Source organism: Cariama cristata, unplaced genomic scaffold, assembly GCF_000690535.1.
Source record: "Cariama cristata isolate BGI_N322 unplaced genomic scaffold, ASM69053v1 scaffold14465, whole genome shotgun sequence".
NCBI classification, from domain to species: domain Eukaryota; kingdom Metazoa; phylum Chordata; class Aves; order Cariamiformes; family Cariamidae; genus Cariama; species Cariama cristata.
In genome coordinates, this window is record NW_009619318.1 from 33,486 (window position 1) to 57,154 (window position 23,669).

A 23,669-nucleotide genomic window follows, 5' to 3' on the forward strand; every position below is an offset into this window, starting at 1 on the left:
CACAAAGCCCCACGTGCTGAAGAGCAGCTTGGCTGACTGACTGACACTGGAGGCCTCCACATGCTTGAGCCCAGGCCACCAGGAGCATCCACCATGCTAGGGCAGTCCATCGCAGAAGAGGAGGAGGGGGCTGGACCACAGCAGCACCTCCCTGCAGAGTGGAGCGTGGAATGACAGTGGCATGCAGATCGTGGGAATGGCCAGAAGTGGAGGAGGAGAGATGGAAGCATAGAGTGACTTAGTCGGATGGGGGGACATGAGACGCACGATGTTAGAGGCACAACTTGTTATGATCCTTTTTTCCTCCTTTCATCATTAGAGACAAGTAAAATGAAACTAAAGTATACAGAATTAAATTAAAATCACAGGGTTTTTTTACATTATAAAAAAAAAGATCTAATAGTAATAATAAATATCAAATGAACAAAAATAAACAAAACAGGAAAGAAGAAAGCCCTGGAGAATTTCTGCCTGGATGGTGCTCACTGATGGAAGGTTTTTGTGACCGGTTTTATTGTTTGGGGATCATTCCCTTGATAGCTGACTCCCGGTTTACGTATGTGGCCCAGTAGACTAAGTTGAAAATGGCAAAGAGGACTGGAAAGACGATGCGGGACATCTTGTCTACCTTGCTCACACTGTTGTATGTCTTCTTACTTTCTGGGAGCTTCTCTTCTATGCGGGGCATCTTGGGGGGTATGTTGGTGGCAGCAGCAGTGGCAGCAGCACTCTTGGAGATGGTGGGCAGGCCAGGGTCCTTGGCAATGTTGAGGGCATATGTGGTGCCAACAATGTTGTAGGTGTTGTTGGTTTTCTTTGCTAGTGCCACCGGCTCTTTTTTCTAGGGAAGGTGGAAGAAAAAAACAGAGATGAAGTGACTGTAGAATTGCATAGGCAACATTTTGTCCTCTGAGTTTACCTGCTTGTCCAGATGAGAAGATGGAAAAGGGTGTGAGGAGCAAAAGACCAAGAAGAAGGCATTGTGGAAGGGAAGGAAGATGTAGTGACAAGGTGGTCAGAACCCATGACATCTGCCACTTGAGGGCTGCTGGAGCGTAAGGACATGCTGGACTAGGGTGGACCAGCTACTCTGTGTAAGCCTGGCATGCAGCATGTAACACAAAGAGGTCCTGGCCTGGCACCTAGGTCCTCCTGCAAGTCAAATAACTGAAACCACATAGCTGGTTTATAGCCTCCTTGCAGCCCCTCAGATCAGAGTAGTGGTATAAAAAGGTGTGTGCAGCTGCACTCGAGTAGTAGCTGCCCCAGATGGGTGACTCCTTGATTGGCTGAGGTCTATGTTGCGTGCTGCCAGGTCAGTGTTTTCTGTTGGGTGTAAGGTTCAGCCATGGAGAGATGATGCACGAATGTAGTATTTAGAAAAGAATGACAACCCATGCGGTCATCCTGGGGGAAGAACTTGATTTTCTGCTTTAGTGGCCTGCTTCCTGAATGAGGTGAGAGGAGGAGACATCAGAGAGGATTATAGTTCTATCCTTTTTTTTTGTAGCACAAAGCCAGTGGCTTTAAAAATGCGGGTGACAGCATCGAAATATTTTGCACCTTATTACAAGGCCATATCATACACTGCCTCAGTGCCCCGAATACCTCACAGGAATACCTCACAATTTAATATCATGATGTCCAAAATACCTCTGGGACCCTTCAGAGCATCTCATGACCTACCCAGGTAAGTTACAGAACAGATGGAAGGCATTTGCACTAGATCTGGATTTCAGGATTGCTCAACATGGCACTATAGGGCAGAGGGAAGACTTTCGTCTTGCCTTCATATCTAAGGGTTGCTGCAAATCAAGGGAGATAAATGCACCCCTCCCACAAGGCTCCAGGGACAGCCATGCTGCCCATGATGAAGGGAAGAGAGCTTGCATAGCAAACAGCAAAAGAGGCACTTATGATATACTGAAGGATGATAGAAGATGCTGAAGAAAGTTCGTATGTTAATGAAGACGAGTGGACAGGAAGATGGAGCTAGGAAGTCATGATAGGTGTTGCCCCGACTCTGGGGATCTTCCTATTGCTGTCAGGAACCTGAGACCACCTGCATGGTAGACCATATCATATAAAGAAATCCAGGTCTACCAGGAGAAGCTCATTGAATTAAATCTATTCATATGCAGACATTAGGCACTCTACACGTCCCAGCACTCACGTACTACATGCGATGTCCACTGTAATTACACCAAGAGCCAGCATTAGACACAGCAATGACTCATGGTGGGAATCTAATACCTAAACTCAGAACCACGTGTGACTTCGGATCTCATTTTCTGTTAAAAAGCAACAGAAACACAAGGTAAGGCTCATCCAGGCATTTCCTAGGGGTGCTTGGCATGGTCTTGCATGTACATGTGAGGGAACCACGTACAAAGTGATCGTCAGGAGAAGGGGAGAGTGTGCAGCCAGCAGGACCTGTTCATCACCAACCCTAGCCTGGGAATTGGTAGGAGGCAGCATCGCTGGGTAGCACTGGGAGCTGGAAAGGCCAGATTCACCCAGGCTGCTCTGCAGAAATACTCCAAGGGCTTTAGCTTTCATGCTGTACTTCCATTTTAAATGGGTCCACAGTCACAATGGATATTTCTGGTTACCTTAGGAAATGAATTTTCCACAGTGATATTCAGAGTGCCATTAAAAGCAGACTTCTGTGCAATCTTTAAACCTCTCTCCAATAACATCATAGCCAGGCCTGTAGTCTTGTAATAATGCCAGCAATTACAGAAATTAACTTTTTGTTAGAAGGAAGTCTAAATGTCTTCAGACTCCAGATCAGACTGAACCACTGATCAGACCATATTCATAGTCTTTTATGGGAGACGGTGTTACAATCTTTAATGATTAACTGAGCAACTGATTTCTGCAATCATGAGAGTCATGTTAACTTGTACCCCCCGCACAGCAGGTGAACTTTTCCTGCTAAAAAGCTGACAAGAAGCAAATAAAGGACTCAAGTTGTTTCACCTTCTAAAACATTTAAATATGCTTAAGTATGATTACTTATTAACACAGCTACAGGAGGTAATAAAATAATTAATAATCAGTAATGAAATGAAAAACAGATTTTTGTTCACAGAATGTAATTTGAAGTGCACTGTGATTATTTTAGTGTTAATCAGCCATGTTATTCGTTACGGGAATGAGGTGACTACAACTGACATGACATTTTCAACCTGGCTAGCTTTTCTGCCCCAGAGCTTGGAAAGTGGATCTGTCTTGCCTGGCCAAAGGCATTTGAAAACAACAGGCTGAAATGGAGAATGAATGCTGTGGGTGGTGATAGCAAGCTACTGCTCCTATTGGTATAATCCAGAGCCCCAAGCATCAACTTGGGCTTCTCTGGACCTCAGATCAGGCTGTTCAGGCAGTGCAGAGGCTTGGGAGCCTACAGTCAAGGCCTTTTTCCAGCTGCCTATGGCATCTTCTGCCCTGGTCAGAGCTGGGAGCCTGGGTAGCCTTTGGGAAGCACCCAGAGCACACACTGCCTACACCAATGCACACGTGTGTGCTCTGGATGTGCTCTACTCCTGAGATGTCAGAAGAAATGGTTCAACTTGAAGTTTACTGGGCTGTGCTTTATAAACAAATGTTTCAGGCAAGATTTTGACAGTCAAAGCAAAATGTGCTTATTGCTGTCAGCTGCAAAGTAGCCCCCAACCTTCCCCTTGCACCTTTATCTGTGAGGAGTTGCACGTCCTACTGAAAGAGAAGAGTGGACAAACAGAAGGAAACCCCACATTTGCTTTGAAAACTTGTCCTGTTTGAAACATCTATGTTGCAAAGCAACTCCTGCGTTTATGGCCCAGTTTGGGCACAGGGAGACTGAACTGCTGCACAAAGCTGTCCCTGCCCTGCTCCCCTGAGGGAAAAGCTGTGAAAGGTGGTCTAAAGATAAATATGTTCCCTGGATATTGCAGTCTGACAAGTTCTTCCACCACACATATACTGGAAAATAATAGCATTTTTATTAAATATTCTTGTCTTCAAGCCTCTCTGTTGCAGAGCTGACAGCTCTAAATTATAGGAACTGCTGGTTCTGCCTATGATCTGCTGGAGATTTAGTTCTCTGCCCCTGCTCCTTGGCTAGAAACTTGGTTGGAAGCACTATCCCTCTGACAGGCCACTCATAAGGTTACCATCACTAATATCTACAGTACTTGAGAAATGCAAGGTATCTGCCACTTGCCATTCTAGAGAAAAGTCACTTTAATGACCCCCAAGCAGCTCTAGTCTCTGACATACTTGTATCCTATAATTCAAAGCTCAGCAACTGCACTTGCTGTTCCAGCAACCATGTCACTCCTTCCTCATGTCAGCCAAAGTTCCCCTCTGCAGCGTGCCAGAGACTTGATCCTATCAGAGAATAGCAGCACAGTGTTTTACACTGAGACGCCTGTACCCTGAGCAGAGCCAAGGGCTCCGAACAATGCAATCTTGCGTTAACAAGCAGGCTGCATCAATGCCAGGTTACTGTCAGCTGCCGCTGTAACCTTTGGCATCACTCATCCCTCCCAGCTCTTCATTCAGATTATGTGGGACTGAGCCCAATGATCTTATGCTCCCAGCATCACCAAAGACTCAGAGGTTGGATGGAGTCAATAATCAGCCCAACACGGCACGCAGGTAGTGTTGAGAGAAAGAGGGTGAAATGCTGTTGAAGAATGATACACAGATTCTAGTGAAGATGCTGAGAACGTAAATCACTTGCAGTCCTATGGAGAGCTAGACGTGATTGCAAGTGCAGTAGGACAAATGACACGCGGGCTGCAGAGCATGGTCAGCAAGGGAAGGTCCCAGCAAAAACATATTTACCATAGTGAGGTGGAAAAAAAAGAGATGGGTCTGAACCACCCCATGAGTCTATAAGACTTCAAACTGGTTGAAAATGGTGGCCTGTCAAGGTTGGTTCTAGCTCCTTTCTGTTGGCAAGGGGGGGTATTGAAACAAAGATGCCACAAATGGAAAGAAACAAAGGAGAAAGAGAAATGATTCCCAAGTGACCTGGATCAGGGCACAAACTTCAGAATTGCTGAAGAGTGGGTTGGACGAAAAACTAGGCTTTGCTCCATCAGTGGAAAAGGCACCTAGTGCAAATGGCAAGCATGCCCATCATTTCCAAAGTACAAGACAGAAAACCACGATGATCAAATCAACAGAGACGTATGGAGGATGTTTTTTTGTGACTTTCTCTTAGTGAAAAGACATGTGAAAAGTACATCAAAACCCTGGACCTAACCTTCTCACCATGCACTACAGGATTATTGTCTTAAGGATGAGAAGGATAAGGATCCAGGACTATTCCTCCATCAAAAGCATGTTCTTCCTTGTTTTCCTGTGTCTGACTCCAGCTACTTGTATTGTTTTTGTTGCTTCTTGCCACCCAGGATTTCAGGGCAATGTCATACAAGAACAGATGCAGAGCTAAATCAGATTTTATGCCTAGACATGGCGTTGCAGGCAGAAGTGGGATTAACTAAGCATCTTCCAAAGATCCAAAGCATCTTCCATCCTGAGGAACAGACAATATTTTTTTGCATGGAACTCCCTGGTAAACGTCATCCTTGCCGGCTTCATGAATTTCCCAGTAGCAAAGTCACCATTATGGTTGTCTCTCTGGATCTCTCTGTAACAGCCACTCAGGAAGTGACATTGTTGCTCCAGAGATGGTTAGGATGGATGAGATGGATGGATAGGATGGGATGGAGACATCTCACTCTGTTCAGGCAGAGCCCTTCTGTCCTGAAGTGGATCCTTTTAACAAGATATTTTGAGGATGCTGGAGGTATGGAGCTTTGCTGGCTACTGAAACCACTCATCTTTCAGTCTCTTTTGCCTTTCGCTCCTCCCCAACTACTTCTATCTCCCATTTTCCTCCTGATAATGTTTTTTAAAAAATAATCTTTACTAATAAGTTTTCCACATTGGATCCAGATAACTCTCTCCTTTTTGATCTGCACCTCTATGTTGGTTGCAGTCACTCTGCCGTACAAAAAGAGAGGAAATCCTTCATCCACAATTAGCGATTACTGGTGGAAAATCTTTGGGTCCAAGAATCATTAGTCAAATCTTATCAGAGTGCACGCTAAAGGGAGATTTTGATGATATCTATGGTGGTATCTGCCTGCCTTTCCTTAGAGGAGAACCGCAGAGAACGTGCAGAGTAGCTCCCAGCTGGAACCAGACCCCAACTGTGGCTATTGCCAGAACATCATCATGATCATTTGTGATGCAGGGATCAGCAATTCACCAAGATCAGCCCGTTATTTTAGATTCTACCTGAAAAAAAAAGCTCTGTTCCCATCTAAACTGATGGGCTGGATGAAGGGGAGAAAGGGAGAATGGAACCAGCCCTGAGAGAGTGAACACACTGGGAGTGCCTGTCAGCAACCAGCGGCTTTAGCAGAGTAGTGATTTCTTTCAAATGGGGTGGGAAGCATTGCTGCTGCCTACATTTGAGGCGAGGGAAGGGCTGATGCTTATTGATTATTTTTTTTTTTAATGTTCATACAAGGAAACAATCAAACCTGGAGTGAGGATCTTTGCCATCACATCAATAAAGAGCATTCTTTTTGGCTGAGGGGAAGGCTCTCCAGAGATCAGGGCTCAGCCCGAGCTAGTTTTTCTGCTGGTACAAACACTTTAAAATGCCAATAGTTATTCTTCTGCCTCCTCTTTCTTTTGTGGTTTCAACCACCTGGCTTGTCAATTATTTCAAGAAGAGCTAATTAAAGGCTGAAACAGAGCCAATGAGGCACCTTCCTTGTATAGCAAATTCACTGCTTGGAAATATTCAATGGAATAAAGATGAAAAGCAAATATGGTGACATACCATACTCTCAAGCTCCCTGAAAGCCCACTGCTCTTCAGGGAGCTCTCTGAGCTGCAGAGACCAGGAATGGGTTAGCCTTCTAAGGTAAAGATCAGGGTTGGCCTGAAAAAGCACCCACAAATTTGGAGTCCTTCCTGATTCTCTAGCCTGATACCAATTGCAGCAAACTCACAAAGAGCACTCCCTCTGAAACATTCCTGGTCCTGCTTTGTTTTCTTGTTTCATTAGCACATGTGCAAACATTCTGCACGCTCTTACCCTACTGTTTCAGCACTGCTGGTCTTGCAATGCTGGGTCAATGAATAAATAAAGGAGCGTGTTTCTTCTATGACAAACTGAAGCTTTTGAGCCTTTGATGCTTTTTTGGCTGTGCCCAGTTCACACAATTGCCCAAGGCTGTGTGAATCCTGACTTTGTGCTGATTTACCCATCCCTGAAAGGGACATGGTTGCTTTGAGGACCTGTTCTGATGCTTTGCTTATGCCAATGACCCAGGAAAAGCTTCTCTCATCTCTAGAGACCAGATTAGCGTTATTGTTCACGATGGAAGTGGAAGACCATCAACAGGTCTCCTCTGGAGCCTTTCTGCCATGAGTCTGTTGCTCAGACCACAGCTGCAAAAGCAAACAGTTAGAGAGAGTCCAAGAAACACAAGAGAGAGGCATTCAACACCCAGTGATTGCTGTGGTTCTCTGTAAGGCCTCTGTTCTCTTGCTTTGACCTCTACACCAGAGAGATGACTGGTTGTTGTCTTCCCAAAAGTTACAGCAATTCTGCCAGGTATTTGAATACAGCTCCAAAACAATTGTAAACAACACATTAAAATGCAAAGGAGAAAAATATAAAGGCTCCTGAACTAGGAACAAGGACAAAGCTGATTTTCAAATTGATTCAATAAATACAAACAAGGAGCAGCATGCTACAGTAAGCGATTTCTCTGCGCAGCCAAGATTAAATCAGTTAGGAGGGAGGGGGCACGAGCAGGGGTAGCAGTGCTGTCGGGAAGGAATCTGCCAGAGAGACTGATCCCGAGTGAGAAGGGAAAACGTGGGTGATGCCAGGCTCTAATTTACTGCCAGTTGCCATTTCTGATTTCTTGCTTCCCACCCACCCTCTTTGCCTGAGCTTACAAAGCAGCAGCTGCCGACAGCTGCGGGCAAGAGCATGAGCAGTAGACCTCCCCATTGCTGCACCATGCTTGCCCATGCCAGGGGAGATGTACAGTCAGGGATACCAGCTGCAGAGGACACAGCGGAAAGGGACCATCTCCATTGGTGAGGCTGGCATCCCGTGGCATATTTGAGTTTGTGTGGCATGCTTGCAACATGGAGTGGGGCATTTATGGGTTGGAGGAAGAAAAGAGAGAGGAGACCACTGGCAGAGCAAGACCAAAACATGCATGCATTCACATTGCCACCAGCAAATGCTCACGCAGAAGGACAGAGGGGAAAGTGAGCAGTCATGCCTGGGTGCTTTTCTCTAGCTAAGCACAGCGACTAGACCTCCAACCCTTTCCTCCCTTGACCCTCAAGAACCGCTCCAGTCAAGACCTGAGCTAGGGACCCCAGTAAGTAGCATCCAGCCTCCCTGAGTGCTGTGGGGCTGTATGTTACCCACTCCTGGCCCTAGTGCAGCTCTCTTGTGCAGCGTTTCTTTGCTGCCCCCTCCTCCCCGGCCTTGGCCACAGGGCTGACCTTCATCTCTTGGGCCTCCAGCACCTTCTTGCCATCCCAAGCCCAGCTGCGCTTGGTGAAGTAGTTGACAGTGGCAAATTCAATCAGCGCAGAAAACACAAAGGCATAACAGACGGCTATGAACCAGTCCATGGCCGTCGCGTACGCCACTTTAGGTAACGAGTTTCTTGCGCTGATGCTTAGTGTGGTCATGGTGAGGACAGTGGTGACACCTGTGGAACACAGCAGGAGACAAGGATAGTGTGAGACCATACACTCATACCCACACTTTCTCAAACTACACAGTTGGCATTTCCTTCATGTAAATTCAGGAACCACCCTCTAGGCTATTTGGCCCACATTCCCGCTGTAATTAAGGGAGCTTTACCCAGCCCAAGTCTGTGGTACAATTCACAGAATAACAAAATGGTCCAGGTTGGAAGGGAAGTCGGCTTGTCCAACCCCTGTTTGAATCAGGGCCAACTTCAGGTTGCTCAGAACCTTCTCTGGTTCAGTTTTGAGTATTTCAAATTCATATAATCAATGGCAAAAAGCTGCATTAGGATGAGATTAATCTTCCCCAAACTCCATCGACTAGATCTCTGCTCACTATAAAAAAGTTCTAGCTCATAGGTAGGCACCTGCATTCACTTCCTTGTCTGCTAGTAGCTAGACCCAGCTCCCTCATGTAGAATATGCCATGGAGAAGCCTCTGGTTGCTTTTGCAATAAAATGAAAATAATAAAATAACAGTGAAAAAGACAGCTAGATGGTTGGGAACTTCATGGAGGACCAGAAACTGGCTGCTCATCCAATGTGGTTCTCTCAACATTTTGGAAATAGTGTCTTGTGACCTGCGTGGATGGACACCTGGGATCCTGGGTCCTGCTGCCATGGCCAGGCACCTGTCAGAGGTCCAAACCGCCAGCATGAGTGTCACAATGATTTATCTTAAAAAAATGATCCGTTGCAAAATGCTTTTTAAAGCTCTTTTCATTAAAGCAAGCAACCATTGTTATCCATTTTCCTCAATAATGTGCTTTTCAATTAAAAATGCATTAAAAACATTATAAAAATATTGACTAATTTTCACTTCCCTTAAGCCATATTCCTGGTAATGGAAGAGTTTCAATAATATTGTTGACAATACTTTCTGAGGGGAAAAAAAAAGGAATAAACGATTGTAGTTGTTATTTTCTTAATAGGAAAGCAAGGCAATTTGGGAGCAGAGACATTTTTCACAAAGGTAGGTTTTAATTTTTCAGTCTGCTCACTCTGAGCTGCTACTCAAGGAAACCTGTCTAATTGCAGATCTCAGGATAACATGGGAGGGAATCAAATATCCTCAGAGAAGGGCTCGCCCCTGATGTTGGGATTGCGGAGATACTCAGAATCGATGCAGATGTAAGAGCCCACCTGGGGCATGGACAGACATGGGGTCCGCGTGTGCACTCTGTGGGTTTAGTTGCAAATAATTCACACATAGATGAGTGAGGGAAGTTCATCGATGACTATATGCCTGAGCTGGTCCTATTTTTCATGTGATTTCTGTCAGAGCCCCTCCCTTTTCCATTCTGTTGGATGAAAACATCAAAAAGTGGGTGCTAAGGGGCTGTACCCCCTCTTCTTCACTGTTATCACTGTTCAACACAGCTCTTGTAGTCTGGATTGTGCAAACCAGTTTGGCCATACTAACTGCCCAGGTCCCTGCAGCTGCAGTCCACCCTGGGGGTTGCTGTAGTATTTGCCCCACTGGGGAAGGGAAGGCAACCCAGTACTAACAAGGAGAAGCTGGGGTCAACTGTAAATTTTAAAGCTTGTTCATGACCTACATTTCACAATCCCCAGTGAACACAAAAACTGTAATGATTCCCTTCTAGTTCATTTAGGAGGGTGCAGAACCAGCTGGGACAGTCCCTGTGTCCTGTTCCAGTCCACAGCACAGGAACAAGGTCCAGGCCTGCGGAGAGGGTCCAGAAACGAGGACATCAGCCTTGTTGGGTTTATGACAGTATTTTTATCATGACTCTTGCTACAGAGAAAATGCTTCATGATCTTTGAAACCACACCACTTTCTGTCTTACTCAAATCCACAAGCAGGTGGTACCATATATCCCCACTGTGCTTGGTGACTTTTGTCCAATATACTCTCTGTTAAGCAGTATCTGCTGGGCAATGTTATTTCCAGGAAATACAGTCCTGCAGCATCACACCTCGTCTGTGAGCGTGTGTGTGCAGATCCTGAACTAAAGGTCTCGGCAGGAAAGCATAAAGCAATTCTGTTATTAAATGTTTGTAAAAGCTATTAATATATATGCAATGCCAGCCTGACACTTCGCCTCGGAGAGAAGATCTGAAACCAGCTGAAGAAAATAATAATATATTTACCATGCAGTTATACTGCCTCAGCCCAGGAACTTGTTATGTCGAGCTCTGACCAGGGGCACATTAACAATTTCAAAGGTAGAGCTTTAAATGCCTCCCCACGTACCTATCTTCTCCTCAACTTGAAAGCCAATATAGATAAGCAGACACAGCCAAATGCATATAATTAGATGATCAATACGTTGATTACTGTTAATATTTATGGCTTGGCTTGTAGCAGAAACATGGACAGGAGTATTTTTGCTGTGATTCAGTGGAAGCAGGGGCACTGGGAAGACACTGAGAGCTATTCTGGGAAATGGCCAGCAGCTTCACTGATGCCGGTCAAGGCCTGGAAAAGACCAGCTCTGATACTCAGTCTATCTCCTATCATTTTTGGTGCCTTTCTCCCCCAACCGGAGAGGATGCCCCCATGCTCCCAGACTCACCAAAAACTGTTCGGGCAGGAACAGACTCCCTGTTAAGCCAGAAGGAGACCTGGGACAGGATGACCGTCATAATGCAGGGTAGGTAGGTCTGGATCACAAAGTAACCGATCTTCCTCTTGAGGTGGAAGTGTGTGGTCATGACGACATACTCTCCTGCAGAGACAGCTGGTTAGAGATGCTGAGCCGATGGTGCTTTCCAGGGTGGGGCCAGCTGACCACCAATCCATCTCTAAACCACTAAAGATCTATCCGGAAGAAACTTTCAAGTTCTTAGATGAAATTGCAGTGTGTGTGTCATATTGTTACTGGCTGGCATGCCCTGGTATCTTACAGTACTGCAGGCCACCCAAACAGCCGTGTGAAGGAGGGATGTGTGCTGCAGCACACTGTCAGCACTGATTTTGCATGTCCTGCACATGCACACACAACTGCTGTACCATGCCAGGTACGTGCTCTGGTGTAGCCTGGATGACTTCCACATAGCATTTGCCCTTTCAAATGCTCCTTCTCCTCCTTCTCTGGAGAATTCTTTAATTCACCAAAAAATGGTTGTGGGACAAAAGGAAATCAATGCCAGCAAACCACCAGGCAATAGGCTTTCCCTATTTCACCCCAGGCACAAGACACCTCTGGGGGGTCTCTCCTGACCCAGCTTCCATCCCTTTTCTGCTCCAGTCCAGGGAGCCATGTTGTGGGTAAGACCCCTTAAGCCTAGAGAGACCCTAACAGTGCTTCAGCAGGCTTTCAGGACAAAGGATTTTATTTTCTCTGACAATCCTGAAAATATTTCACCTTTCCTCACTGTATCCATCTCAAAAATCAGGGCAAGTTCTGTTGTTAAAGGTCTGGGCTGCATACCAAAGAAGCAGCTGTCCCTATTTTCGCTCAGTGCCCTGTTCGTCCACTCAAAGCTTTGGGTATTTTGTCGGATTATTGTGCCTTTTTGTTGTGAGCATGCCTCTGCTAAATCATTACACATAGGAGACTTTAGCAGCTTTCTTGCCGCTTCAGGTTATTCATCTGTACATTTTACTAGAACTTAAGTAGAGAGATGGGCCAGATATTATGACATTTACTTCCCTGGACTCCCCACATTTCCCCAAGGGAGGTGATATGAGTTGTTACAGACAGATACTATTAAAATCAAGTGCACCAGAGAGGAAATATCCTCAAATGAGAGAACTACTGGTGCATATAGAAGAAAAAAAAGGAAAAGAAAAGAAAAAACAAAATATGAGAGATACACATGAGATAACAGAAGCTATCAGTACCTGGATTCAGAGGGGAAGGGAAGAGCAGCAGATGGGAGAGAAAGATGATTAATATTGGTCATTAATCAGAGGAAACATTTGTTTGGGATAATATTCTATTAGCTATTATAATATTTGTGTAAGCAGATGCAGTGAAAATCACACTGAACATTATGTTGCATTTGCCTCACCTGCCTGCAATGCTCTCCTGAGGGACTGGAAAGGGATCCGAGACAAATGAACCCACAGTACCAAGAACCAGCTAGGCAAGATGGGGCAAGTTTTCCACAGAACAGATCACTTTTAGATGCTTGAAATCGATTTTCTAGAGGGCATGGGTGACAAGGCTCTTTCAGTGGAAACCACTAAAAGCTAAATGCTTTACTGCCTCTTGGTGATTGCTCGAGATGTCCCCAGCCATATTATCCAACAGCACGTGGCTTCGGAAGTACTGTGGTGCTCACTGCCCATAGGTGCTCCCTCTATAATTATGCCAAACCACAGCATTCAAAGCCCATGCGTCTACCTCATCTGACAGTGTGCTCAGTCCATGCATTGCATCATGGTCCCACAAGTACCTGTGCTGGATCGAACCATCTCTGTCCCAACAACATGGCCCAGCAGGTCATACTGGTTCAGGCGAGATCCACCCTTTGCTACTTCTACTGATTTATCCTTCCCCAGTGTCCAGGTGTAGATCACCTCTGTCTTTGTGTAGGCATCTGTGGAGGAGAAAGAAGAATGAGGTTTGGGCTCCTGCCTCACCTAAAAGATATCAAAATTAGCCTGTAGCCAAATTAATCCCTGCTGTGCATTCCTCAGAGCCACATGGCTGAGCACAGCCAAGCACAGCCAGAGACCAGGGCAGTTCAACAACTGTTAAATCAAACGAGCAAAAGGAAGCTGGGGTTTTTGGAAGGGAGCTGGAAGAGGGGGAAGAGCACTGTCATTGAGACATGCTGTCCCCTTGACATACTGACTCTGCAAGGGCTGGCTCCAAGCAGAGACAAGATAGGAAGGTGTCCAGGCCAGCAGGCTGCTGGGGCAGCGGGATGGCCACAGCCCTGCCATGCCGAGGACCGAGAAAGTCATGCTGGCAGCAGCTGGCAAGGAAGGCTAAACGCAAATGGGGTTGAATTTTAGGTTAAGGAGAAAAAGTTAAAAATCTTTACCCTCACTCAGAAGCAATCCTCTCCAAGCCTCTCAGCTTTGGATGCAGTATGCCCTCCCACCAAGATGCTTTTTCCCCTGCTTGACCTTGTGTTTGCCAGCCTCCAGGTCAATCTGCCAGGCAGCAAGGGAGGGCAGTGCTGAGAAAAGCCTGCTCACACATTGCAAGGGACACAACAGGCAAGTGCTACTGGACTCCTGCATGCAGCAGCACTGGGCTCAGGGCCAGGGCATCCTTCCAGGAGCTTGGAAGTTCCCCTCTCTATCCCACCTGCCCAGCTCCCCATATGCAGATACCTCTCTCTAACACACACAATCACCATCACCTTCACAAGCCTTTGTGACCAAACCCCTGCTTGTCCTCATAGCCACTCTCTCTCCCAACAGCACCTGCACGCTCTTGGGTTTGCCAATCCTATAGTAACCAGAAATTGAGTCTCTCCAGACTACACTAGGAGCTACTTCTCCCCATAATGCCCAAGTTTCCTGTCCATAGCGACTCTGCATCAGTTTTTCAGGGAAGAACAAAGTCCACTAAACCAAGTTTTTAATTCATTTTTACCACCTGTTTCTCCTATTAAAACATTAAGGAATTCTTTGGCTGGGGTCAGGTCAAGCAATGGGTCAGGTCTGCTACAGAAATGTCTCAGCTCCTGCTTTGTAGAAGATTGTGTCCTGAGACAACCAGATTTCTCTGTTCTTTTTGTAACAACCACTGTTATCCCTGCCCTGTAGGTTTTGATAAACTTGTTAAATACTAAGCAGGCACTGTGCAAAGTGGAAGGAGTGGTTTTGATAATCAGCCAATGTTTCTCAGCACACCAGTGTCCTGCCTAAGCACTTCTGTTGCAGGCTGGCACCTCTCATCTGATGTGCAACACTCAGCTTTTCCAATCCCTCCTTCCAGCTCTCAACATGCTTCTGGAGACCTCCATTCTCCTTCAGGCTTAGCTTCACACAGCTCTGCCAATGCTCTTCCACATTGATGGGCAGCACCTTCTGCTCCAGCAGTCACGGTTCACCCACTGCCACTCTCAGTCTACAAAGGAAACTTGCCCCCAGTTTCATGGCTGTCATCCCTGAAAACACAGTTGGCTACATATCTGGTTGCCTGGGACAGAAGCATATCTGATGTCACATAGGCATGGCATGGATCCTGGGAACATATGTAATGCCATGAAGTTGTTCTGGTTCTGCTCAATGCCTCACTTGCAATGCAGTCTAGTCCAATCCAAACGAGGACATTTGCTCTTTGACATTCAGTGGAGCTGATAACTTCAGCAACATCTTCTGCTAGCCTAGTCACAGACAGCTGCTGTACAAATGTCCTATGACTGGCTTAGCAACAGTTGTTCTGTGCTGCATACATCCATCTTCTAGGGAGCATGGTGATAGGTAAAGCCACCAGCTTCACTGCACTTGGTCCAAGGAATGATGCAGGTGGGCAGCTGAAACTATCTGAAATGCCTGATGCCCTTACTTCTCCTGCAAGCTCTCTGCCTTCCCTCTTTGGGTGGCTGCCATTGTGGCACAAGGACTGAAGGCCACTGATGAGCCATTCAGGTTGTGGGGATCACTGGAAGGTGGTCACTGAGGCAAATTTGGCTATCCTTTGAATAGCACATGTCTGGCCCTGGCATTGTCCTTCTACTTACAAAGCTGACCCACTCTAAGCTTCTTTCAAATGAGCATCTTCCGGCAGTTGACAGCTTTTTGGTGCAAACACTAGTTTAATCCTACTCCAACACAGGAGAGGTAAACTCAGATGCTATGCAGATGGGTGCTTTAGAAAGAGCCATACTAATGTTAATCAGCAGCAGCTCTCCGAGCTGCTTGTGTCAAAACTCTCATCTTTCAGAGGCCAAATCAGTAAAAATACCCAGAAGAACCCCAAAGGGTGTTCCAGCAGAAATATGCACATTAATCTCTTTTCCTCACCAAGAAACATTAAAAGCAATTAGATGTGGAGTAATCTGCCTTCCTGCAAGTCTTGTAATAATCCCAGAGTTTAGGCCTGAGGTATGAGATTTTATATTCCTCCTCACAAGGTCAATTAACATTAATAATTCATCCTTCTCTGAGGCTTGTTATTTTACTGGCCTTAGTGATGTCTGGTGGCAACGAGTTCTACATTTAATTAGGTGCTGCCTGAGAAATAACTTTATTTTAGTAGTTTTGAATAATCCAGTTTCATGGATGCATTTTGTCATGAGGCAGAGGAGCAGATACACATGATAAACATGATTTCTTCTGGTGTCAATCAAACTTTTTAACTTTCTCCTTAGTTAACTCCCAAATGGCTACAGGAAGGAAGTATCAGTTTCGAAAGGTTGTGGTTTCTCTGTTTTCTTAGAGTCCAAAAGGGAGATTACTTGTGGGGACTCATTCTTTAGTTGATGGTGGGTAACTCTTCCATCTAACACCAACAGAGACTGAGATTAATGCTTAGTTTGTTGGACCTGAAGAAGACTCCAGGCAATGCAGGACTAGGAAATTTATTTCCACATTATGGTAAACCAGTGGCTTGGAATTTGGTTCCCAGTCACTTTAGGAAAAAAAAAAAAAAACAACACCAAATAAATTTAACTTGCTTACGGGAGAGAAGAGGGAACTTGTTCCTAGGCAGGGTATGGGAAGCTCACACAGATGAGCAGCTGCAAGCCTGAGAGGCTGGGAGCAGCTTTCAACTCACCAGCAGCCTGCAAATCTTCCCTAAACTGGGACCCTTGGGTGTTGGGACTAAGATTCCCAGAGTCTCCAAGCCTTTTACTTGAGAGCAGCTTGCCTGACAGACTGAAGAGGAGCAAGGGGTTTGTAAGCTCCATTGGAGCATGGAGCCAGAGCAACCAGAGATTGGCAGGAGTGATGTAGGGAAGCTGGACAGGACACCTAGCAGCAGACACCACTGCTATTTTCCCAAATCTGTCCCCCCAGGATCACCTTGTGATGAAGGAAAAGCATCTCTGAGTTTTCCACCAATGCTGGCCCTCCTGAGGCAGCACTGAAGACGCAGCACCACTTACCGAAGGCAGGGAAGGCAATGGGAAGTTGCTCTTCCCAGTTCCCTAAAAAGCTTACAGCAAAACCGTAGGTGTCTAACCCATCCTGTTAGCCTGAACTGACCACAGCTTTTCTTGCTGTCCATTTCTCATGATGGTAGGAATTGCACGTATGAGATAACAGAAACAAATTTTTGGTCACATTATCATCAGCAATAATTAATAACACTGTTACTAAAAAAACTGGAAAACACTACCCATACAGAGGACTGTTCTTTAGCTCCATATCCACCTCCCTGCAGAGGCTGATCAGGGTACTTACAGCTCCCAAATTTCAGCGGGCAAGCATGCACATCCATTGGGAAGTCCTCCAGGTGCATGGGGCACTCTGCATGAATCGTTAGCCTACAAGATGAAACACAGGGCATGATCAGAAACATGCATCTGCAAAGGCTCCCACCTGGCCCTTCTGCCGCTATGTCTTTGCTCTGCATCCATCAAAAGCGACAAAGGCTTCAATGTGGTCACTAACCTCTGGGTCTCTGGGCAGAAGGCCATCAGCTGCGGAGAGAACAGCAGGCACACAGATCTGGCAACCTTTCCCATTGTATAAACTCAACCCTATTGACCGAGTTCATCTTTATCCACTCAGCTCAATCAGAAAATCTGCCAAAGCCCAGAACTTCTGTTTGCTTATGCACTGTGCATAAAGAGCTCATTAATGCCCAGGGCCAGGGGACATCTCATGGACCATGGCTGGAAAGCAGAGGGAAAGGGCTTCGAGGGAACATGGCCTGGTCTTCCCTGGAAGGAACCGAGGGCTGGCAGATTGTTCAGTCAGGAAGCCACAGTGCTACTGGGCTTGCTGAACAAAGTCAGTCAGAGCCATGAAGACGCAAGTGTCACAGCAGGGTAAAACACATGCCTGTGAACGTGGGGCACCTCATCCCACCTTCCCCAGCTCTTCCCTCCCTGGTGGCACTGCAGAGGATGCTGAGGGCAGACACCGAACTGTGTGTCCTGGGGCTCTTTGGGGGGGTACACGACAACTTGTGTGCTTTATGCATCCACCAAATCCCAGTAGCATAGCTCGTCAGGAAGCGGTTTTGTGAGGCAGGCACAACCATAAAAGCTGTATGCTGCAGAACATGGGGCCAGGCATAAAAAGATCCATTATCAAAGGCTCTAAAAAAGGTAGCTCTAAGCTCGTGTTCTTTCCTGAAGTACTGCAAAGCCTGCAGCCTAGGAGGGGGAACCAGGACAGATGGCTTCCCAGGAGATGTCCAATACAATCTTCTCTGAAGTAACCATTTGTAGAAAAAAGGACTCAGTTCTGATGGCTCAGCAAAATAACAAATAAATCATGACAGCAGCAACAGGTGGGTGCAAAGGGCAAGTGCACAGACCTAAGGCTGAAGGTGGCTTGTGGAAAACTCAGCAGTACAGAACAGCAACTCAGAAGCACATTGGAAAGCTTCTATTGAGATATTTTCCTTCAGCTGGAAAAATGTTCAGGTAAGTTATTCTTCATAGAAAATATTGAGGGTTAGTCAAATGCAAAACAAACCCTGAAAAAAAAGGGTTCAGATTTTGTTTGCTAAAAGCAAAGAAAAAAGAGAAAGGAAAGAAAAGAAAAATAAAGGTTATTTCTTTCAGGTGGACGAACCTTAAACGATTTTACAAAAAAAAAAAAAAAAAGAGGACTGTCTTTTAAACTTCGCATAAAAAAATTTGGTGGCTAAAACCAAGTACTTCACAAATCGCTCTAAAAACCTCTGTGGGGGAAACAAAGCAGAATCACGGTGTCTTGGAGGTGGCAGGGGATCTCCGCGGCTGCAGCGACGGTGGCTGCAGGCGGCAGATGGTGCCCTGACAGGCGGACACCAGTGCAAGCCAGGGATGGAGCAGCAGCAAATTCCCACACAGCTGCTCCGTGTCGGCTGCAAGAGCAGCCCAGGCTGCCCTGGAAACTCTCTGCCGGCTGTGAATTTTGCTCTGACAGGTGAGGAAATGAACCCTGCGATTTCAGACCCACATCCAGCCTCATCTGCTTCTTTTAGAGGGTTTAGGAAAGCTGGCATCCCCGTAACAGACAAGCAGAGGCATTAAATCAAGAAGCAGAGGAGCAGAGCTGGAAGCTGCCGTGACTTCAGCAGGGCAGGGTTGGGTGGCCAAAACCCTCCTGCATGACCTGGAGCCCCTGCAGCACCCACAGCAGGGGTTTAAATCCCAGTTAACCCAGCCTTTGGGAATGTCTGGGAGGTAAGGCATGTGATCCCTTTGCAGTGATCACTGGGGTCACAGTGCCGCAGAGTAGATCCTCTCATGGGGAAGTCTACATCTTTTTCTTGTATGAGCTAGCAAAGGAAAGCAGTGAGTTTCCTGCAGACCTTCTGAACGCAGCCCCACAGTGTTTCTGTGGCACCTCCCTGCTCATTAATGCAACAGCAGCACACACTCATTTCTGCTGTTTTTCAGTGCCAGGTACCACTGTCCTGTCTCCACTGCACCCATCCGCCCCGCTGTGCCCCAGAAGCCATCCCACACAGGGAAAAAAACCTGTAAAAGCAAATCCTGCAATCAGGACAGGTTCAGTCCTGATAAACAGCTCTTAGCTATTCAGCATCAGCAGGACATGGTCCCCATGCACGCCATGGGGACTACTTGCACTGAAGCCTTGAGGGGCTGGCTGTTGAGTCACCATTAGCCCTTGGGTCTCAAGGGCTCACAGCCCAGTCTTGGCTGAGACAATGCTCCATACTCTGGCCAGGTTAATCACATTTATTGGGTTTATTGGGTTTATGAACGGTGACTCCACCTCCAGTAGTGGAGGCCAGTGGATATTTATAGAGAAGTACGAAACCTGGGTGAATTCAGAGCAAACTACACCTTGCTGTTGTCTCCCAGCAGCCGGTCACTTACAGCTTCTATGATTCAGAGGCTATATCCAGGTGATCAAGTGCACCAGAGACCAAGGACCTTTTCTACTCTGAGTCTGCCAGTCCTTTCTGAATCCACATACATGGATAGTGAGCACTATGTCCTGCAGTAATTCTACCGACAAAGAGGTGATGATGACTGTCCTGCTTGCATTATGTCTGGCCCCAGCTTGGCTTTCTCAGCCAATCCAAGAACCACTGTGTGGCCAATGTAACTTCCTTGGAAACAAATCAGTCTTTTTGACTTGCTGATCTCTTCTTCATCTCTGGACTGAATGTACCTGTTTTACATGAGAGAGAAGACCTAATTTTTACAACTTCAACAAAGACTCATTGAAGTCAATGGAAAGAAAGACTGACCACTATTTTGACAAGCCTACAAGCACGTTGTTGGAATGATTTTCTTCTGGACACTCAAAGGCCACCACAAACAAATTGCTCATTTGCTCTCTTTTGTAATCTGGATGAAGATTAGGATTTCAAGAAGCAGGTATGAAAACCTGGCAGCAAGGTGTGGACTCAACAGCCTTGCTCCTCCTGTTCTGTTTCTTTTGTGATGCTTTCTTCTCTCAGCTCAAAATTCACTTGGGGAGCTTCATGGTTGGGAAGCTTGTCAAGCATGTCCTCATGGATCTTACCATTCAGTTCTTTCTGTGTCCTTTCCAACTGCAATGGACTTTTTGCTTTTAATATTTACCACTGTCACTTGTATAAAGGAAAAGTTGATGCCTTTCTCCTGCCTCCCTTAGCAGGCCACACAAGACTTTTCTTTTTTACTTCCCTATTCCTTCATTTACTTCACTAATTACTTCATTATTTCAAAAAGCTCTTAGCTGGGTGTTCCCAAAGTTGGCTTTTCCAAAGGACCTCTCCTCTGATCAGCGCTTTCCTTCTGATGTACCCTGAACTCCCCCAAAAACACACGAAGGGCTTTTTCATCCCCTGTACTGTTTGCAAGTCTTGACTGTGATCAACAGCCACCATGAATAAGGCTGAACAACTCAAAGGACAGGATTGCGGGTCTGGTGGTTGAGTGCCATTTAGAGCAGCCAGAAAGAGCCTCAGAGGGGGCCAGGATGGCAGCAGACACCAGCTGGGCACAAGGTGGCCTTGGCCATACCCTCCTGCCCTCTCCAGGCCATGGCCAACAAAGAGTAAGTGTTGTCAAGGGAAGGAGACAACTTTATATGGATGCAGGATGACTCCATAGGTGTGTGGGAATGCAGCAGTCACATTTTAAATCTAAAGTGTGTTTTATTAGCTGAGCCAGTAAACAACACAATAAATCCATCAACAAACCATGAAGCAAACTAATCTGCCACTTCTCCACCTACAACTGAAGGAGCTTTTAAGTCTCCTGAAATTAAATAAAAAAGAAAATGCCATATCATTCCAGTGAGATGAGTCTGGTTCAGCAACTTCAGCCTGCCAGAAATCAGCGTGGTCACAGATAACATAAGAAGGTAGTCAGCTTCCTTGCCGAAGGGGGAAGCAATACAGGTATTCCCTCTCCCAGGTGTTCTCCCTTGCCTGAATCCTCTTTGCTTTGCCCCTGCCCCTGTTGGGGTGTGCTGGCTCCCCGAGATGCTCTCCCCACTGCTGCTTGCTACTGCTCACCCATCTGCCCCCCACATCCCTTGGCCATCTTTCACTTCCCTCCTGCAGCTTCTCTTGCACACACTCATCTTTCAGAGCGCTAATTAGCAGAGGTATTTATATGATCTGTGGAATCAATCACTGCTCAGGAGAGTGCCCATATTCCCCTTCTGCTCCCCCTTGCACTGGCTTTCCCCATCATCTCCTGTTGCTGGCAAAGGGCTCCTCAGTACCATATGCTTTGCCTAATGAAACGTCAAAATGTCAAACTAAGAGGAATGTATTTCACTTCCCAGAAAATTACCATTGCCTCTGCAGTATTTCGGGGAAAAAGCCTGTTGCAGAAATTCTCATCTTTGCCCCTTAGCCTGTGCAAGAGAGCTTATGGTCAGGTAGCCACAGTGCTTCACTTCATTGCTCCGATGCCCTGTTCAGGTCCAGATATCTGAGCCCTGAAATGTCATTATAAAGCCCAAAGAGCATATGAAAAAAAGCCAAGCTGCCAGCAATCACATAATCCAGCTGTGGTATCCTTTCGCTCATCTGTCCCAGGTGCTAGCAATAACTTAAGCAGAACTGTCTTGAAATCAAACCCCAAACTCATGTTTTCTCTTCATTTTGCTGGCACAATGGCACTGAAACTGGAACATCCAGGAGAGAAACCATATTTTTCTCTTTAAAGTCATGGGAAGTCCTTTGAACTGCTCAACACAATGGCAAGAAGCGTGAATCAGGCTAAACATACCTCTCCCAGGGATGACGGTACAACAAACCACTTCAGCTTCGTTCTCATGGTTACCAGGAGCTTAGCGAAGCCTTTGATGTGTCATTAGAGCTCCTGTCGTTACCTGCGTAGTGCTTCAGGATAAGCGAGAATCTCAGTCCAATTTCTGGGATGCAAATGTAATAATCCCTTGGTGTATGTCTGGTACAAAAACATGACAGCGCCCCGCACAGCAGAACTGACTTTGTTTATGCCAGGGATATTGCTTGACTTTTGTCCTGATTTCTCCTCTAGGATATGCATTAATAACCACAGTCAGGCCAAATAGTGTTTACAGTTTAGGCTGTGTGAGAATCTAGGTTAGGTTTAATTGCTGGGGTTTGAGCTTGAAAGCCAAATTGCTTCTAGGATCCTTATGCTGGATCTGAAAGTACTGAATTCACTTTCCATCCTTCCCCAGCCCCTGGAGATTTCAGCCCATGATGGCAGAAATGCAGTGAGATAAGGTGATCTCTGAAGATTTCTCCCTTCTGGGACAGCTTCCTTACAAAAGTCTGCCTGCACAAAACCAAGCCTGGAAAACAGATAATTTCTGCCTTTGGATCCGCTCTAGAATCTGTAAGGCAGGCAAAAGCATGCTGTGCAAATCTCATCTCCTCTATTTGTCTGCTTGTGTGTTTAGAAGTCTAGCTTTGGTCTGCCTAGGACAATTTATGCTGTTGTCTAGGATCAGCCCTGATGTAGGATGCAGCCAAATAGCTGCCACTCTGTACGACCCAGAGGAGCTGGTGCTGGGATGTTCCAGCTGCTGCTCTTATAGAAAGGAGAATGATGGTTGCACCTCCATTGTATAGAAGGGTTCTGCAAGCTCCAGCCTACAGCTCTCACAAGTTGCCTAGGGATTGAAAAAAAGAGACCATAAAGACAACTCAAAGCCTTTGCTGGGAGAGACACCGTGAAGCTCTGTGATTTCAAAAAGCAGCCTGTGAAGCTCAAAGCCCTGACCATGCCATGTTAGGTACAGGACTTGTTATCTGGAGTTCAACATCCTCGGTAGGACTCCACGTCTCCTGGGTGCCTTTGTACTCAGCTTTCTCTCCAGTTCTGCCTCTGCCTCATCCAGGATTTCACTGCTCCTCCTTCCCAAGTGCTCGTGCACCGCCGCTAAGGACTTCATGTTGTCTTTAGCAATTCAGGTTCTTGAGGTAAAGTCTTTGGGCATGCAGCTGAATGTGTCAGCCTGGCAGTTAAAGAAAACATCCTTTAAGTGCATAACTTGAGCACATATTGTCTGGAAACCACTCTGACAATAACCACAAAGCCTCAACATGTCACTCTGACAGTCCCTGTGAAGAGCAGGAGAGCTCTTTAAAGCCTGGATTCACAAAGTTGAATCCCATTGGTACAGCATTAAGCTTTCATTACTTTCATATGCTTCAAGGCCAGGAAGAACCAGAACATTGTCTATGTGCCCCACACAGTTCAAGCCAGAGAGTACATCCAGAGATTGCTGCGTCAGCTGAGGTTTTGTCTGTACCTTGTGTAAATCCATGCACAATTCCCAATTTATTGTACTCAGGTCTGACACCAGAACTTTGAAGCCCTAGCTGGGCTTGAACTACTTGGATGTCGTAGGAGCTCCACAAACAGGACTGCAG

General features: G+C 46.2%; 1 protein-coding gene across 1 annotated transcript in view; it reads right to left on the bottom strand.

Moving 5' to 3' along the window:
• Window positions 1-287: 287 nt before the first annotated feature.
• Window positions 288-23,669, bottom strand: part of GABRA3 (gamma-aminobutyric acid (GABA) A receptor, alpha 3) — a 30,918-nt gene continuing 7,536 nt past the window's right edge. The window contains exons 4-8 of the mRNA XM_009701212.1: window positions 17,075-17,157; window positions 13,162-13,305; window positions 11,334-11,486; window positions 8,542-8,753; window positions 288-841 (exon numbers count right to left, since the gene is read on the bottom strand). Of these exons, the coding sequence (XP_009699514.1) occupies window positions 512-841; window positions 8,542-8,753; window positions 11,334-11,486; window positions 13,162-13,305; window positions 17,075-17,157 (922 nt within the window). The 3' untranslated portion in view covers window positions 288-511. The remainder of the gene's footprint in view (window positions 842-8,541; window positions 8,754-11,333; window positions 11,487-13,161; window positions 13,306-17,074; window positions 17,158-23,669) is intronic.